General features: G+C 38.6%; 1 protein-coding gene across 1 annotated transcript in view; it reads right to left on the bottom strand.

Moving 5' to 3' along the window:
* Positions 1–18,876, bottom strand: part of REPS2 (RALBP1 associated Eps domain containing 2) — a 96,749-nt gene that overhangs the window by 19,939 nt on the left and 57,934 nt on the right. Inside the window, exons 11-13 of the mRNA XM_034074469.1 lie at positions 18,699–18,764; positions 14,299–14,341; positions 11,569–11,705 (exon numbers count right to left, since the gene is read on the bottom strand). Coding sequence (XP_033930360.1) covers positions 11,569–11,705; positions 14,299–14,341; positions 18,699–18,764 — 246 coding nt within the window. The remainder of the gene's footprint in view (positions 1–11,568; positions 11,706–14,298; positions 14,342–18,698; positions 18,765–18,876) is intronic.

Genomic DNA, 18,876 nt, shown 5'->3' with positions numbered 1-18,876 from the left:
AAAAATAAAACATCTGCCATGGAATTAATAGGATGAAAGCTTAAATGAAGCAAAAAGAAATCCATTTCTTTGTGTTGATGCTTTACATTTGTATGTTATCACTTACTGGAGGTATTTTAGAGGAAGAAGTAAGGAGAAGAAGACATCCTAATGGTTAGTTCAGGCCCCTCTAATGTAATGCAATGTCCGCTTTTAATTTGAGCCAGAACAAAGGAAGGGCAACAATCATGTAGGTCCAGCCACAATATCTCTGAGTTTCTGTAAAATACCTGAAACCCACCACAGGAAAAAACTGCAGGGCACATGGTGACTTTCAAAGGCATCGGAAGACGGGAAGCTAACACAGAGACAGCAACCAGGAGTCCTTAGATGGGTTACCCTCCCCAGGCTCCTGTCGCACGGAGGGCTCTGCACTAAGGTGATTATTTTCTTAGCAAAAAAACCCCAGCAATATTAAACCTAGAAATGCTTTTTACCATGATAATGTGAAGCCAGTAATTACATTTAGACACATTTTATTTTTATGCATATTTTAAAAAGCCACAAAGACCATTATGTACCTTGTAAATGGCTTATCCATTTACGTATTTTATACACCAAGTCTAAAAATGTCTACATAGTTGAAAATATGAAGACAAAACATATTAACCATTAAGGACAGCAGTGACAGAGTAAAAATGCGTGGGTGAAAACAGTGGTAACAGTAAGATTGAATATATACAGCTCCAAAGAGACTTACAACATATCAGAGTTTTTTTATACTTTCTGTATATTCGTCTCTTAAATAATAATGAGGCCTAAAATCCCTGATCATCTTTTGAATCAAAATTAAGCCTATTATTACTGTATGCAATGCCAGCAACAATTAAAACCCAACTTAGCTTAAGCAAGGGAGCCACTAACACACCTACAGGTGTAAGAGATTTGAAAAAACATGGTCGTTAGGAAGTAGGAAGTGGTACATGGTGTGGGGGTCAGAGGTGCTGAGGGAAGGCACTGTCCACAGCAGCTCCCTTGGCCCTTCTGTATATACACAGCCCCCTCCAAGGCCCCATCATTTTTTTATTTGCTGGTTTACTCTGGCAGGACCTCCAAAGCTTTACTGCAAGTGCTGCATCCATTGAGAACTCACCACAACTTCAGCTCTAGAGGATACAGCACTTACTGTCCTCGCTCCCTGATTCTTCAAAACCAGTGATATACCTAGGAAAGCAGCAGTGGAGTCTTTATGCACAAAGCCACTGGGCTTGCCGAAGAAACATCTCCTGAAGTGGCTGCACGCACTGTGAAACTCCACAAGTCTCCTGAGATTTGTCCCACAAAATTTCAGAAGTAATTTTTCCATCAGATGGTCAAATTAAAAATTAATAGAAGAAAAATAAATACAAACCACAAAACCCCCAAAACCTGCTTCTTCAGCTTTCAAAATACAGCATAAATTAATTTAGCATTAAAGAAGTTAGATGCTTGCACTATGTTCATTTGACCCAGTTTCCTCTTTTTAATCCTTCAGAATCTAACTTAAGCTACTCATGAAATATTAATAAAATTCCTGCTGTTGCAGAACATCTTTGGCCTGTTGTTAGAAGGAAATCATACTTATGTGAGCACAATTGCTAGACACAAGTTATTTGACTTTGAGGACTGATAAAAACTTATACAAAACCTCCCTTTTTTTCCCCCACAGGGCAATGAAAAAAAAAAATTAATGACAAGTACTTCATGCTTCAGCCTTCTCTAGTGCCCTTACCCTCAAAGAGGGCACTATTACCAAGATACTCGTAGATTTTTATGTGTATTAGCAGGTGACTTGTACTTAGGCTATTCCAGAATACCTTCCTCCTTCCTTCCTGGGAGACTGCCCCTTGCACAGATAGACTCTTGCTGTTAGAGACAGCATGTTAGCTCTGAAAGCCAACACTAATACGGGAGGGAGATCTGCTTTTAAAATGAAGGTACACTTTGACCGAGCACCAAACAGCCAAATGTCCTGTTTCAGGTGCACACCCCAGAGCCTGGATAAGCTGCATGCCACTGCTGTTGGAAAACAAGTCTTCACTGGCTGTGCAAAAGCAGAAGGACTGGAGGGAGCACAATGAGTCTTGCATAGGTTGCCTTGTAAGTGAGCAGTTCACTGGCATTCAAACCAGGGTGAGCCACATTAAGCAAATCTCAGAGACAGCACTGTAGAAAGGCCATACAGGTACCAGTAGAATAGATTTAAGCATATCCAGCATCCATATCACATGTATTCCTGTAAATGAGAGCATTTTCATGCACTAGTTACCCCCACAATGATAGCAATAAGGCTTCTGGTTCAAAAATCATGGCTCTTTACTCAACATGTTTACACTTTAAGGCAGATTATCTGCATGGAAAGCTTCCAGGACCATTTTTTCTGCCCTGTTTTAGCAATCACAAAGGCTTGATAGCACTAACAGGACATAACACTAGATAAAAAAAAAAGAAACAGGTTTTTCCTATCTGAAGCTAGATTAATATTTTAAAACAAACACCAGGTTGTAATTGTACACTCTGAGAACAGGCCATGCCATGTTATCTGGCCATGCTGCTCTGCCTTCAGTTTCCCTGGCAGACAACAATCTAAGAAGGGGAGACCAGGGAAAACATAAGATTATCATAGTCCAGTCAAACCTACGGAACCATCCTAAATCCAAGTTCTTGCTTCTGTTCAGCTTCATCACAACAAATACCACCCCTCCCGCAATTGGGTGGGGGTCATCCAGGGACTTAAACTGTAAGAAAACTCTGAGAGGGTTCCTCAGTAGGGTCCTAGAATGCCAGGTTGGAAAGAACCTCAAGGATCATTTGGCCCAGTGTTTCTTGACAAAAGCATGATCTAGATTAGATGTCTCAGCAGTCTGTCCAGCTGATGTGTTTGCTACTTTTCAAGTGGATGCTAAAGCATTGTTGATTGAGGGAAAGGCTCATTGCACAGCAGATTTACATCAGTTTATGCTGCTTCAGAATGTTTAGCTCCCAGATCAGGCTTAACAGACCAACCAATTAATCTTATCAGGAAGCAAAGATCAGCAATACTGAAAACAATGCAAAAACTATACTCCAACAGGACAAATTATTCTTCAGTTCCTCAAACTACATAAGGCTTCAGTTCCTTAGGTAGTCTGGGAAGATGGCATTTTCAACCTTCTACTCTGACACTGCTTTGGAGAGTTTTTTTGAGATACTCTTCCTGCTTCTGTTGCCAAAGGCAGACTGCAGAAGGGCTCTGTGTCTAAGCTGGTTTCTGTTTACCTCCATCTTACCAAACTTTTCTTAGAGCTCACAGAAACTGGTACTTGGATATTCCATAATACTGACACTGTTCTTTGCACTCCTTCGTTTACTTACATTCCCAACAATAGCATTAGTAAGGTGATTGTGAAGTAACTATTTTTCAAGTGATCCAAGTCATTAATTCTCACTACTATGTCTGCAAAAAGTTGCCACATGCGAAATTTTAAAGCTGTAGCCAGGAATGTAAATTTAATGAAGAATTTGTGTAAGGTAGTTGTGAAATATCTATTTATTAATAATTCCTACTAATAACTCCGCAGAAGGTCATAGCAATGGAAAAAAAAATTTTGAATCCTGACAGTCCTTTTTTTTTTATCAGGTTTGTAAAAAGACTGAAGAAAGCACTATCAGCACCAGAATAACCTATCTTTTTACAGTTAGTTTTGGGAACCTGCTCAGCAGCAAAGCTTTGTGCATCACACAATGTGAATGTTATGACACACCTGACATCACAGACACACTTGTTACAGGTCTGTTTCATGCGCTAATCATAAAGAACATTATTCATACCTCAACTGCATGGAAAGTTATCCAAGTACTTTCCAAATAATTAGAAAAAGATATAGCCAGACCTTAAGCAATTAATGCTTCTGCACAGTGAACTCACAGGTATGACTTCATTTTAGGGCACTAGCATGCTTATGCATTTGACGGGTCACTTTCTAATCAAACAAGCAAAGCACCACTGGGGTGGGGTTTTATGTCTTTTTTTAATGCCCTACCCATGAAATTCAGGATGTTTCCAGTAAAATCTGTAAGCCAGGTATTTTTTTAACTTTTTTTTGGGGGGGGGTTGTTTGTTTTTTTTTAATATCATATGACTACAACATCTGTCTTTCTAACTTCCTGTCCTTGGTTTTCTCTAAACCCTTTCGTTTTCTAGTTAGTTTTCTCTACCCCATCCTTTCCTGTGTGTTTCTATTTGGGGACTGTTTCTCCTCCTCTGCTTCCAACCCTGAAAGTAAACTATTTGTGATTTTGTTCCCTCTCACTTCACATTTACCTTCATTCTCCACCCATAGTGAGGCACAGTCCCTCCACCTACTCCCACACATCAGTCAGAGCTTCTCACCTCTAGAGACCACAGTGAGAGTGCTGCAGGCTCCAGCACTTGCCACCTGTGACCATTTTCAACACAGATCAACTCAGAGCAGGCACAGTAGAGCCAGGAAGAGCAGTGTGCTACCACCATCCTCTAGTTCCACCTATGGCTCAGGCACTTCCGGAGGACATCTGCATCTCCAGTGTCTCCCCTGCAAGGGAGGTAACTTGCCCCCTGTTCCACATGAGAAACAGCAGGTACGAAGGACATTTTTTCAAGGAACAGAGTATTCAAGGAACACAGTATTTCTCACGGAACCCACATAGAGTCATGAAAATAGGTCAGTGGGGTTGGCAGGGGTAGTCAGAACATCTGAATCTTAATTTTTGCTATAAAAGAGGTTATGGATTAAAATTTCATTTTTTAAACAACCTGGAACAGAATGAAAACAGACTGATAACCATTCCTCCATCCTACAAAGAGCTACAATTAGAAATAAAAAAAAAGTAATTCAAAAGGAGTTCCACTTACACAAACTGCCAAGAAACATTTACACTTAAAAGCTGCTGAGAGTTACCCCAGTTTTCACATGAGTACTCTCTGGACTCAGCCCTCAGAGATTCACATGAAATTTTAAAAATCTTAAAACACAGAAATAAGTTACCCCATCAGATTCCCATCATGTAATAACCATTCATCCATTTATGCCCTCACTATTTTCTCCAGTCTATTCAATCTTAATTATATCCTTGTCCAGTTGGGCAAAGAAATAAGTTACATAGTTGTAAACACATAAATCCTTCATAAAAAATTCCAAAAGGCTAAGAAGCATAAAAATCCTCCATTCAAATCAGAGGGAAGACATTCATATTTTATTCAGAGTAAGCTCAGTTCAGTGATCATGTATATATAATGTGGAGGGCAACAGGACTACAAGGAAACAGCAGCTCCAGTAATAGATGAGGAGCTGAGTCCCAAAAGAAAAAACTGTATGCTTCAAATTTAATTTAATTTAGTTTAAATTGCAGTTGTTGTTGCAACCCTTACAACTAAAGATATTAAATTGACTCTGCATTCTTAACTCAATGAAGCTGACAACATTAGAGCTCTTGTATACTCTGCAAATGATATTCAGTGAAATGGCATATTTTGCTGATGGTATTTGCCATTATTGCTATTCTAAAATAAACGTCTTTCAGACTTAGTTTCCTAATTTATTGTTTTGGTCTGATTAATAAACACAGCACAGTAACATGCAAGACAGCACAGCACTACAATAGGAGTAAAATCCAGCCCCATTACCCAAGAAAATAGCTGGATTTTACTGAAGACCAATAAGGATCTGCCCAGGGAAGTGGCTCAGTTACCATTCCTGGAGGTATTTGAGACATGCAGATGTAACACTTGTGAACTTGGTGCCCACAAGTGGTGGACTTGGCAGTGCTAGGTTAATGGATTTGATGAGCTTAATGTTCTTTTCCAACCTGAACAATTCGATGAATACAAGAAAAATGAGAGGAAGGGGTTCTGAAGACTAATTACTGAATTAAATTCACTGTCACCTACATTCAGCACAAAAAAGGACATTACTATTCTAGGTTCCCCTTGTCACTTTTGAACCAGTAAGTTAGTTGAGAAATCTGTATTTATAGTAACACAAACAACATAAACCCCTGCAAAACCCCTTAAAAGGCTGCCTTTGGTAACTAAGACTTGCAGACAGCTAACCTCAACAGATACAGATATTTCCTGGCAAATATAATTAAGCTTTAAAAAATACAGAAGTTAATGCAGCAATCACACTTACCTGTGTTAGGCTTGGCAGGTTTTTTAGTATCCAGTTCCCTTTGCCAAAAGGTAAAGTCACCTGCATTTGGCTCACTAAGCTGAAAATATGATGTAGCTGAAAAAAATATTGCTGAAACCAGCTGGAAACAGTAATAGGGTAACTATTTGAACCAGTTTGCATTAAGAAGTGTACGGCAATGGAGAAACAATCATTTTAATTCTGCAAATCCTCTTTCCTACACAATTACAGAACTGTTCTATTTGATATGTGGACTGAAAATTCAGAAATACATAAAATTTGGCTGTGATTAGGCAAATATGAAAAAAAGGCATCTCAACACTGCTATTCAGAAATTAAACATTTTGCAGATAAAACCCACCAAGCCTGTACATTTGAGGAAAGGTTGTGTTATACGAATGAAGTAATGAAGGCTCGATGAAGTAAATGAAGTAACTAAGAGTCATCTTCAGAGGTATGAAAAACAGGATAAAATGTGATGCTGAATGAGAGCCTTCCTCTAGCACTAACAAAAGCATGCAGAAGTTTGTACTGACTGAGCCTTCTGAGAAAAGAACCACTTTAAACCGTGTAGGAAACGTGTATATTAAGAAATATAGAAGTGATGTGGGGACACATTTGTATCACAGGAATGCTGATGCACAACAATAAATCTGTTCTCTTGTTCCTTTTTTGTGAACACATTTAGAGTAGAGGGAACGCGTCCTTGTTTGGAAGCCATCGCTAGCCCAGCAGAGATAAGCAGAGGTTACAGATCTGACTGCAGTTAGGAAAACATCTGTAACAGAAAACACTGCACTTAAATAAAATGCTAGCTGTGTTTCCCCTTACCAAGTGTGGTACTTAACAGCTCACATTTTAAAAGGGAGGAAAAAATCCAAAAATACTAGCCCCACGTTGCTGGCTGAAATCAGCACCCCCAAAAGAGCAAATCCAGGTTATAGTATTTGCTCGCAAGACAAGGTTAGAAATAGTGCCTGCATTCCACATGTTCTTCACTGCAGGGACAGCCACAGCAGGAGGTGAGTTTCAAAAGCAAATGAGTGCTGAAAACCTTCAGTTAAAAATTCATTTGTAAATAGTTATATGGCTGTTTTGATGAATTACACAGAGATACTCTACTCCCACATCAACTACACTGCTTACAATTTGTTGTTTCATCAAAGCAAAATCTCTTTTCCAAACAAGTATCCTTTGTTCTACAGAACTGTTAATTAAAAGATGTTATGCAATTAAGAAATGAAACTAAATGGGAAATAAAATGTATTTCAGAGGCATCTCTATCAATCTAACAAGGCCCAGACTACTGTCTCTGCCAATAATCGCCAAGAAATAAATCCTTTAATAGTTGTCATCGGCAGAAAATATAACTGAGCAAAACACCAGAAGACAACAGACACATTTTGGGGTTTTAATACTTAAGCTGAGACTTGCCCCAGTCCCAGAGTTACCCCAAGGCAAGACCCTAGCTTACAGTTGCTGCTGAGGGTAAAAGGTGGCTGCAGGAGCACCAGGCTCTGAGCTGTGCCAATTTTGCCACCCTCAATACCTGCCCCATCACCCAGATCACAGGACAGATGAAAGGGAACACAAGAAGCACCAGAGAGCAACTAATTCTGCAAATGACCTCTGTGTACAGTTTAGGAAAGCTCTGAGGGCCACAGGCTCTCAGGTCTCACTCTTGGCTCCCAAAGTAAGACTAGACAGTGGGCTAGAGAGAAAAGATGCTGTAAAGCAGGTCATGTATGCATTTTAACTGGCATTTTTGTTTCTACTTAAAACCTGCTGTTGTCTCTCCAGGAATGCATAAAACCTAGCCAAGTATTTTCTTAATATGTACACAGGCCAAATGCCAGAGATTATACATTCAACAAAAAGAAATACTCTGAGAATCTAGTAGGACTGAATTTTTCTCAGATGCTATCACAAAGACTACATGATTAAAATAAAAACAAACCAACAAACCCATAAAATCAAAGAGATTTCTGTTTCTTAACATTTCTTAACAGAAATTCCCATATGGACATTCCAGAAGGTGAGGCCTTTCAGTAAGTTCTCATATTTTTTTATATTTTTCCTGAGTAACACTAGCTAAGGTGTCCCAGAAGAGTGCAACTAGGGAGTATGAATGAAGGCACCTTCTTCAAGTGCACTTACATTCCAATTCAACAATTCTGAAGCACAGTTTCTGTGAGTAATGCATTGCTGGATGTCCCAAACATCACAAATAAGTGTTCTGTGCTCATACTTGCCAGGAGAGGGGAATCGTAAGATGGTGGCAAACATGATACACCAACAATAAATAAAACCAAACAAAGATACCCTCCCAAAAAACAGTGCATGCAACAAGAATCTGCCACAGTCTTTGGCTGAACTTACTTGAAGAAAAAAGATTTTTCTTTTTCTGCCCTTTAAAAATGGAATGGACAAAAAAATGCTTCAAAACACTTTACAATTCAATTCAAACCGCTTTACAATTGAAGAACTGATACCTAGGGATCAACATGACCAACGAGGAACTAAAAATAAAACTCAATACTACTGAACACTCCTTCATAGGTGTGGGAGAATATTATCCACCAAACTCCTAAAATCAGATTTATTTTTGAACAAGACTTAGCAGCACAAAAACTAATGTATCAAAATGTGATTATTCTAATCATGTTGGATATATTCCGAAAACTATTTAAATGGTGGATTTTATAGTCTCGTTTTCTCTTCTGATACTAGGCAATACAGTGGTGCTAGAAGAGATGGTCGTTACAGCTATTTTTTCTTGTTCAGCTGTGACAGTGAGACTATTTTTGAAAACCTACAAAGGAAGGAAAATAGGGAGAAAACATAAAGCCAAAATTCACTCTAGAGTACATTGGGACAGAAAATAATCAACTGACCTGTCGATAGAAACACATCAGGTTTGACGTTTATGCCAGGCTGTATTATCCCAATAGCCAAGAAATGTAAATGGTACATTGTCACCACGTGATCTATATTATAAATCTGTATCTTCTGATGGCAGATGGAAACTATTCTATTTTTTATATTGTCAGCAGAAGTAAGAATACAGCTTGTTATTATACGAATGCGTGCAATTTACTTCACACAAACACATTTCCTTTTTGGCAAGACAGTTACTGCTTAATCTATGTCTTCCTTTAAACTGACTTTTTAGAAAGTGGAAAGTGCACCTTGGTAAAGAGATTGGCTCTGAAACAATGACTGCTCCCTGAGGAAGACCTGTCCCTAGGTGAAAAAGGTATCTGAAAGTGATGAGACTGGAATTTCTAACTGAGAAGCAAAATCAGTAGGGAAAATGAAAAAACAGTGAGATGATCAAAACAAGGGAAGTGGAAGAAAAGCAAGCAGCTATATAAAACCCCATTATCAATAGGATGTTACAGAACAGCTATTCAGAGCTTAGTGACAGGAAAGAACATGCATATGTTTCTGAAAATAGGACTTCCAATGCTGACATTTTACTTCAAAACAGAACAAGGTAAATACTCCATGGTACCTGGGAACACTGGGATGGATTGATTTAATCTCCTCCTGACAATTCACGTTTCTTTGAAGTGGAACCCTTCTTCGGGGTGGCCTACAAATTGTTTAACAAGTTCTTCCTTAAATCCTCCAAGACTGCAAATTCCTCCTTATCTTTCACAACGAGTATTTACATTTTTGACACAAAATAGAACAGCTCCACACAAATATTTAGCATTGCCATCAGGGAACATTCAAGAGAGAAAAAAATTACAAGCCAAGACCCTGAAAGCAGAGGAAGAAGCTGAGCCTCTGGGAGGTCTTCCACATTTCTGCAATCTGGTAACACACTATACTTCAGGTTTGTAAACTTAGAGCCAATTTTTGTTCCAACTATAATTAGTCATAAATTTCAACCTACTGTGATGAACAGTCTTAGGGTGACCAAAGCACTTTCTTTTGCAAGCAATCAACTACCTCTCCTTACTTAGTTGTACCACTTCATGTGAGGAAACCCTCCAAAAAGTATTGGTAAGACAAGTTATCCATTTCTGCACTCACTATAACACTGTCACCTTGTTTCTGTTTCCCAGAAAAAAATGTTATGTTACTTCAGAAGTAATGGTAGCTTTCAAAATAATCCATTTCAAAAGTAAGATGATAATTTTAATTCACAGAATTACTTCTTTGATAGATTCTCCTTTCATTTGTGTTCCAAGAGAAACTTAAATCCAAGTTTACTTCCTTCCAATTATACTTTTTATCTAGATTCTAAGAGTATTTACTGCCTTAGAAAATGTGTCCTTGGCTCTGTCTGGGGTTTTATTTTGATATATAAAGGAAACCAAAATTGGAGGCAATAGATCTCTCAACATGAACCACAGTCAAAGATCAGGAATTGCCTCACTGTGTAAGGTGGGGGTGGAGAGGTGTGTGTGGGGGAGGAATGGAGCGGAGTGAGGAGGAAGAGGGAAAGAAAAGAAAGAAAAAAGAAGTCGTTTATTTTTTATTCCTCAGCACAGGACTCCTGCTTCTCAGAGCAGGACTCTTGAATTCTCTCTGGTGTGTGTACAAAAAAAGGCCCATACAGCATGAGGTGAAACTCTTTCTCCAACAACCACATTAGAGAGCGCAGTTAAAACATTCCTTGACACAGTCAAACATTAGCTTTCTTCTGAAGCATAAACATGACAGTGTTTAACCTAGTCTTTGAGTCAGATGATTGGTCTGCACCACATACAGGCTCTGGTCTGGTTCAAGGACACTGCTAAAGCACATCCATGCTGGATGACTGCTACCCTGGATCAGAAAGCTCCTCTTTCCACTGCTCCCTGTACAAGGCAAGAGGAACACTCAAACACTAACATGCTGGAAGGCCATTTTCTTTCAGTTCATTCCAGCTACTATTCTACATCTTCTTTCTCCTCAATATGCACCCGTGTCAAAAGAAATTACCCTTTCTTTTTACTTAAACAATGGTTTCTGACCGTCCCAATGCAGTAGACTTTTAACATCAAAAATGTTAACTCACTTTTCTCTCAGTTTAAACACTAAGGGGTTTCTTCCAGCTTCTGAACCACAAAAAAATAGTAATAATAATCAAATATATTGTAGTAACTGATAAGAGTTGTCTAAACAGTCAGACTAGATATAAACAGTCAGTGATGACAGACTACCATATGTTAAACTTCCCATTACTGTGCCAGAAAACATTATAATCACCTTAATTATAGCAAAAGTGATTTTTTCCCCTCAACAGCAATGTAATGTAAGAAAGTGCAACTACTTCTGTAGCGTATTAATACCTATAGAAAAGGTGAGCATACGCACATACTGTCAACCATTTGTGCAAATAGATCAAGTTGCCAAGTACGTAAGTAACCTAAATAGTCTCAAAATGGGGAAAGAAAGCAAACATTACCTTGTGTGTTTTGTTGAAATATTTTGTTCAGATCCAAAGAGGAAGCCCTGGAGTGTGATTTCTGTGGCCTTGGAGGTGGAGTAGGGGGTTCTTCTCCCTTTTTCATGGCATCTTCTATTGATGTACTAGAGTAAGACCTAAGGAAAAACAGAGGGCATGAAAGGCAGAAAATTATTTTATTTCAGAAATTAATTTTAAACAACTACAGTGAATAGTACCTAAAAATACAGTGAGCAGAACTCAGGTTCATGGTGGAAATTCCTTGCCCCAATGACTAGAAGCTCCCACTTGTACTAAGACACTTGTAATTTGGCAACAGAGGGACCTACGCATCTGGAGAAAGGAACGAGTCATGCTCACAGGGCTAGTATTATTTTAAGGCCTTTTATGTCACAGCTTCAGGCCTTCTTACCCAACTTTAACTGTCAACAGGATAATTGTAGCAACTACTTTGGCTAAAACTGAGTAAAATTCCCCCCACCACTTGGAGTTTCTGCTGCCTTTCCCAACTGTGAGGATAGTGTTTCTACATGTATACCTTCAACCTTCCTCTTGTAAATACACATTTTGACATTTACAATATTCTACTATTTAAAATATTTTTTCCTAAGACACCAAATTCCACAAAATCCAGAAAAACCAAATGGCTCCAAAGTGACTGAAACTGATACAATACATGACTCAGTACCTCTTTCCAGGCCTTCCCACATCACATCAATCCCAATGCAGTGCATTTGCTAAGAATTTTGATTTTGCTGAATAGTGTCCAATATTTTTCAGCTGTTGTAGTTACCATTTTTTTCTGTGAGACTGAGAGCTTTGCTCAAAATGAGCATTGACAATGTGAGATGTTACACTTACTATAACACATTATGCATGCCAGGCAAGACCAAAAACACATTCGAGTAGAACAGAAATAACTCTCACTAATGGCAAATGTATTCTTTTTTTCTTTTTTTTTTTTTTTTTCCCAAACAGGCTGTTGCTAGAAAACAGCTCTTCAGCAGAACAGACATTTGGCAATGCTCATCCTATGTTTCTGATATAAGCTTTAATAAATACAGGAGTTAAAGATGTTATTGCTTCAAATTTTACACATGACACAAAAACCTCTACTGATGATGAATTTTTTGTCTTGGTGGAGTTTTGAATTCCATAGCCTTATCAAATCAAACATAACTAAACCCCCTGAAATAAATGGAAGAGCTTTTAATCAGGATCTTAAGGTTTTATACTTCTACTTTCCATATTATGCAGTGTGTATTTTCTTTGCATTAAAATTGTGCAACTTAATAGTTTGAGATCCTTAAATTTTTGTAAAAGATCAAGTAAGATAGCAGCTGTCAGGCAAAAATATGCCAACCCAACAGTGCCAACACAGAGCCATGTGACAGTGAATTGTTGCTTGCAGCGAGCAGACTTGGCATATAGAAGTTAGTTAAGAGTCAACAGCCTAAGAATATGCTCAGCTTAGGCTAGAAAGTCACGATTCTCTCCAGAGCTGAGGGCTGTAACAGACCCAAATTGTAGCCTCTGGTGGTCAGGCACACCTGAAGATAGAGACCCTCAAGTCTACAGAGCCCTCCAGGCTATACAGGACCAAGTGCAGCAGAAGATCTGAGTTCAAAGATGTGCCCAGGAACCTTTAGTCTCAAGTTCTGCATTGAAGCAGTGACACATAGTCAGATGTGAGACAGTCAGATATGATACAGTAGTTACATTCAAGTGACTTTTTTCCAACTTGTTTAAGCATTTGCTGTTTTATACATTTTTGCATAAAATACTTTTTTAAACCTTTTTTTTTCATATTTGCAATTTATGATTCTCTAACACAGCAAGGAAATTTAGCACAGCATGAAAACCAGAAAGCTTTGGCTAGCAAGAGAAAAATGGCACACAAGGCAGTTCAGCCTGCCTGGACATAGGTCCTAAGAAGAGAGCATTTCGGTCTTCCTCCATCATGCTTACAGCTGATTCTGTCTTATTAGCAGGCTTTGTAAGAAGGGAGCTCCTGATTATACTCTCATTAACTGAGGGAACAAAAGAATAAAAAATGAAACCCTCTAATGAGCACCTAAACCAAAAGTTTTAAAGGAACCATATGGCTGCATGTGAGAATGGTGAACTCCAAACCCAACACATAATCCATTTATACACAGTATTTCCTGGCACAGGTTTCCCTTTACTTTTAAACATCAAACTTCAGCATACATAATTTGTATCACACAACAGTGTAAGCTTATTAGCCTCTCCATCACACACCAACTAGTCATAGTCAAGTACAGGCACACCAATGAAAGGATTCACTCACCTACATCCACGGGCTGAGTTACTATTGCTGTTTCTATGGGAGCATGCAGTGTCTCCCTCCATATGCAAGCACTGTGTAGGTTTCACAGCACAAACTTGCTAAAATGTTCCCTGTGATGGGATGATCCCCACTGTCCCTCCCCAACTCCCCTGGGGCTGGGCTGGAGGCAGTCACCCAGCAGGGCTGGGCAGAGAGGCAAATGCCCTAGTGCCTTATGACTGGAGACCACAGGGCCCAAGGACAGTATTTATGCAGTCTGTAGCTATACACCCCTCTTGGTAAACCTGACTGGTCTCAGCTGTACTTTCAGCACACCACCCATTAAATTTAAAAAAAAAAAAAATGACACCAGTTCTTATGCCTTGCATCTAACAGCAGAGGAACATATGTCTTGTCCTGAAATAGAAAGAAAGCAGTACCTGGATCGTGGTCTGGCTTTAAGTGCATTAGATTCCTGAGTGGCTGGAACAGAAAAGAGAATCACTCAAACATCATATTTAAAATAAAAACTTGTAGCTGCAGAATCAGTGTTTGTTAAAAATTAGAGTGTTGCAAATGTGGATGTGAGAGTATGCTCATCTCACATGAGCAATTTTTGCTTCTCCTTCCCCTTTGTTTTTTTATTGTGTGGATGTCCTAAGAATTCAAAAGCCCACATGTGGTCAGAGCTTCACCTTGTAATTTGATTACCAGACATAGGTAAAGCAATAGGTCTGACAGTTGACCTGTACTCCTGGACGTAGTTGTGACAAAGCAACATGAGGAACAGCATAAACTTTCCACAGAAAACATCTTACTCCTAGCTAGATATCTATCAGTTGTTCTGCTTCCCAAAGCACAAAGTTTTATGTCCTTCCTAAATACTTCAACTAATTAGTATAAATGTGTATCTTATAATCCATAAGAAAAATTAGCACATCAGGTTGAGACTACTTTGACATTTGGAAGGAAAGATACTTGAAGGTAGAAAGCTTTATAGCCTAAGTGTTGATAAACCACATTTCTATAAATGTAAAAATCAGGTTCTTTTATTTGGATGAATTCCAAACATGCTGCCACACACAGGTTTCATATAATAGGAAAATGACAGTGCTGATTATCTTCTCTGGGTAATTCCTTGAGGCTGCTTCTTGGTTTACATTATCTTTCTGTGACTTTTACTAACATCAGATCATTTTGAGAAAGCATATCTGTGATTGCTTTCACATTCAGCCCACTGTGATATTCTCAAAGTACTACAGTAGCATCAATGATCCCAATGCACATACAAAGTGAATCCTTGTACTTTCCCTGTTATTCTCCCAATCAAGCTACAGCACTTACAGAGAACCAAGTAGGTTGGAGAAAAAAACAAACAAACAAACCCCATAATTCTCAGAGTTTCTAGCTTCCTTCAGATATATGCCTACTTCCAAGACAGATGTTTATCACCAGCTACTATACAGCATTACCTGAAATACGGCACATCCTTCAAAACACGAAGCAGAAGCTACCTGTGGTAGCCTCTGGCAAATACTGACTTTTTAATAGCTTGCATTGTACTACTGCATAGACCCTCCACAGGAGGCTTTAAATTCACAGAAGACAAGCAGCAGCATATGGCACATGTACAGCCACACAGTTTCTTCATAACAGAAACCACTTTTAAGGTCATGCACTGCTAGTTGGTGCTTTCGATGGAATAAACCCAAATGCATCTGGCAGTGACATAAAGGACCACTTATAAACCAAGTTCTAGTAGATTACTGTCACCACCACCAAACTGGCTCACAGTCATTCCACATGTCTGTGCAACAAACTCTTCCTGGCAACTAAAGCAGGGAGAGGGAATTATTATTAAAATACACAGTGGTGATAATCCTCCTCTCTGTCAAACTCCCAGAATACAACTTTAGACACTGCTTCCCTACAGCCATATGACCCAATTTTTCCAATGCTGAAATTGCTGATTATTTAATTACATGCACAATTATTAAATATATGCCACTTAGAAATATGAAGCATAAATCCTTTACAAGCTACGCAAGGTTTAAGAACCTTCAAGTTTTCCTTCTTTTATGGAGACAGTAATTCTCTTCATACTTCTTTTAGAAAGCCTTTCCTCTAAAAACCTTCAGGTAGAACTGACATTCTAACTCTCCAAGGACATCTTGTTGAGGTAAACAGGAAAGCACACAAAGAAAAGAGAATCCCAAAATGACTACTAATAAAAAATGATGGCAATAGAATACTACTGCCAAGGATTTTCTTTCAAGCTTTTGAAAAATCAGGACCTCCAAGGCTACAATAAGCAATATCCAGACTGAGCTTTACCTTTCAAAAGTAGGAGTATACTATAAAAAAAATATTGTAAAGCAGGTAGTTCATTATTAGGACATACAAATCACCATGGCACGATTTCCATAAACGTGCAGTTACTTTGGTACACTCAAGTCTGTGAGGAGGACATTGTGTTTGGTTTATTCACCTACACGACATAATCATTCAAGATAATACAAAACTATTCAGTTCACGAGTCTTTTCTACAGCTATGGACACACAAGCCCAACTTACATGGAACTGATAAAAAGTTAAAGCTGTTGAGAAAATTAATTACATTTATTATTTAGAAGTTTGTACTATTCCTGGAGTAGTAGAGCTGATGAACTGAACAGCTGGGTCTGCCATAATTAAAGTCATACATGATCATAAACTCTTATTTATTCATTCACAGAAGAGTGTGAAACACAGGAGAGTGTGAAGTTTCTAGTTTTGGGCATTGAACTGCTCCCACACCCCTTTTCCAATGCAACTTCATTTTAACATTCCAAAGGATGCTGATTCAGTACTTTCATCTGTAGCCTAATATGTTACACTCAGCTGGTGCCCCCTTGCTTTACAGGCTGAAGATCTGGTGGAAAATTGTGCCATAAAAGGTATAAATATGCCACATGGCTAAGAAAAAAAAAATCCCAAAGAATTCCTCACAATCCCCTCCACTGACTCAACTCTTAGTGGTGGCCTAGGCAGAAAGCTACAACCTAAACTCTTGCAAATTTGGACCTCAACCCTTTAATAGTATAAGGCCAACAACGATCTTGCACTTAGGAACCTAAATAAACTGGCCAGATATTTGGAGATGGCTGAGCGTACAAAGATTTTACTGATTTCAAACTTCTAGTCCTCCACATGGCAAAGAAAACTCATAATGAAGCATGACAGTATCATCTTTGCACAAATTACATCATTTATATGAACAGTCCAAATGAATAACCAAAGGAGGATGTAAAATTTTCTCCTGCTTCATCCCAACTATGTTTTCATCCTGAAGGTGGGTGAATGATGAAAATGATGATGACAATGACCTTTCAGAATGGTGATCAATTCTGAAATAGCCCCTCAATTACTGTGCTGTATCCATTGGATGGATAACCATTTTTATTCCTAACATCAACTGCATCATGTAGCCTGTGAATGTGCTTGCTCAAACACCCAATATGCACCAAGGGAGAAACCCCTACAGTGGTGGAAGTCATGATGATAGGGTGAAATTCTGCTACCATCTCTGTTGGTACAGAAACACAGCAACACTGCTGGAGGAGCACACAAGCATTGGGATGACCTCCCTGACTAGGAAATAAAGAACATGGGGAAAAGAAGCTGGTGGCAAAGGAGATGTTCAGGTGAATTTGGGTTTTTTTTTTTTCCTTATGTAAATCTAAAATGGAATTGCTGAACTGAAAATAAAACTCCCCAGGGTGCTCTGCGTACAACTGTGGGGGGAAGGAGAACAGAACTGAAAGTCTTAACAACCACCCTCTTCTCCCCCTGAGAAGGAAGCATAAGAGTGTGTGTGTGAAGGAGAAGCAGCAATCATTTGAGAATACGAGCTGAAGATAACAAATCTGGCAGCTGCCAAGTGTTTGGGAAGAAGCCAGGAAAAAAAGTTGGGAAATGAGGCATGCAGCTGTTGAGCAGTCATGAAGAAATTGAACTATAAGACAAAACTGCTGTGACAGACATGTGGGGTCAGTTTTCTTAATCAAGGATATCTTTACAAGTAAAAACATTTATGCAAAGGAAAAAGAAAGCAAGTCCAGATTTTAGCTTGACTGGGAGCAGGGAGGGCTTGTGGACCACTCTAGGAGAGATTAACAATGACAAAGGCAAGGGAGGTCTGATGAGCTGAACTGAACACACTCAAAGTTTCTGGAGCAACTAAGTAATTCTGTCATATGCTGTTCCAGAAATAACATTTTACAGCATGATAGGAACAAGGAGTGTATGTTGGAGTTGGAGAAAGAAAAATCAGGGATGGTTTCAACATAGAAATACCCCCTCCAAATCAAAAGCCTGCATTAGTGCTGTAAATGCCTCAATGTTGGTGTTACCCTTAAACTTCTTGACAGAAAAAATGAATGCTCAGCTCTCACCAAAAAAAAAAAACAACCCAACCCAGACCATCCCAGAATGGTTACTGAAACATTGCATAGTTATTCTGCATTTTAAAAGAAGTCTTAAGTATGACAGTCATGCTCTTGCATATTCTTTGTAGAACAGAAAAGCTTCAGACTCCTTAAAAAATACTACGTTATAAATATTTCCCACATATGAAGAACACAAAGAAAACAAGAAAGCTTCTGACATTCTGAAGTAGTATTCAATATTTATCTTGCACATAGCAGTAATTCTGAAGTAGAAGCTAATTTCAGTAGTAAAATGGTATAAAAGCAAAATTATCTTAATAAAATTAATCAAATTACACTAATTTAGGCTGTGATATAAAAATATTTTATCAAAATTCTAATGGAAGTAACACATGAAATCTTTTTCTTCTTACCTGTTTTCACAGTCAAGTGCTGAAATTCCTTTGGTATCGTTTTGAGAGCAGTATTTACTTTAAGAGCTTAATGAAAAAAGCAAAACAATGAGAATTACTTTAAGTATGTGCATGTAAAATCTACAGGTATCAGCTTTGAGAAAGGAACATCTAAACCAGTATTAGAACATCTAATAGC

The sequence above is a fragment of the Melopsittacus undulatus genome, chromosome 2, assembly GCF_012275295.1.
Source record: "Melopsittacus undulatus isolate bMelUnd1 chromosome 2, bMelUnd1.mat.Z, whole genome shotgun sequence".
In the NCBI taxonomy this organism is placed as follows: domain Eukaryota; kingdom Metazoa; phylum Chordata; class Aves; order Psittaciformes; family Psittaculidae; genus Melopsittacus; species Melopsittacus undulatus.
This window is presented reverse-complemented; position numbering and strand designations above follow the sequence as displayed.